The sequence below is a fragment of the Phoca vitulina genome, unplaced genomic scaffold (genome assembly GCF_004348235.1).
Source record: "Phoca vitulina isolate PV1807 unplaced genomic scaffold, GSC_HSeal_1.0 scaffold37, whole genome shotgun sequence".
Lineage (NCBI taxonomy): Eukaryota > Metazoa > Chordata > Mammalia > Carnivora > Phocidae > Phoca > Phoca vitulina.
In genome coordinates this window covers 12,272,736-12,273,235 of record NW_022589740.1, presented here as the reverse complement: position 1 = coordinate 12,273,235, position 500 = coordinate 12,272,736, and the positions used below count along the sequence as shown (strand labels likewise).

General features: G+C 51.2%; 1 protein-coding gene across 1 annotated transcript in view; it reads left to right on the top strand.

Moving 5' to 3' along the window:
* CUNH9orf57 (chromosome unknown C9orf57 homolog) overlaps positions 1-292 on the top strand; it is a gene marked incomplete at its 5' end in the record, with an annotated part of 3,733 nt that extends 3,441 nt beyond the window's left edge. Inside the window, one exon of the mRNA XM_032427485.1 lies at positions 168-292. Within this exon, the coding sequence (XP_032283376.1) occupies positions 168-292 (125 nt within the window). The remainder of the gene's footprint in view (positions 1-167) is intronic.
* Positions 293-500: the final 208 nt, after the last annotated feature.

Below are 500 nucleotides of genomic sequence, written 5' to 3'. Positions count from 1 at the left end.
TCCTCCTCCTCCTCCTCCTCCTCCTCCTCCTCCTCCTTCTTCTTTTTTTTTTGACTAAGATCTATGCCTGGTGTGGGGCTTGAACTCATGACCCCGAGAGAGAGTCACATGCTCTATTGACTGAGCCAGCCAGGCACCCCAACCCCTACCTCTTTTGTTTCCTTCAGGTGGAATTCAGTGGTATTCCATTTTGGGCTGCACAGAGACCCATGATGACTGCTTCAAGAAAAAGACAACATCTTCTGGAATGCGTGTTACTTACTGCTGCCATCGCACCCTGTGCAATTTCTGAGCCAGTGGCCCATTTCCAAGTTGCCTGACGGGCCACCCAATCTCCAAGTCTGACCTGGTCATCACAAGACAACAGGCTACCACTAAGGGGCCCTCTGTGAACACCTCAGATCTTTGCAGGTCATGCGAGTTGTGGTCTGAAACCAACTCTGGTTTTCAAGGGGCCTCACTTCTTCCCTACCACCCCAAACTCCTCCCAGAAACATCCT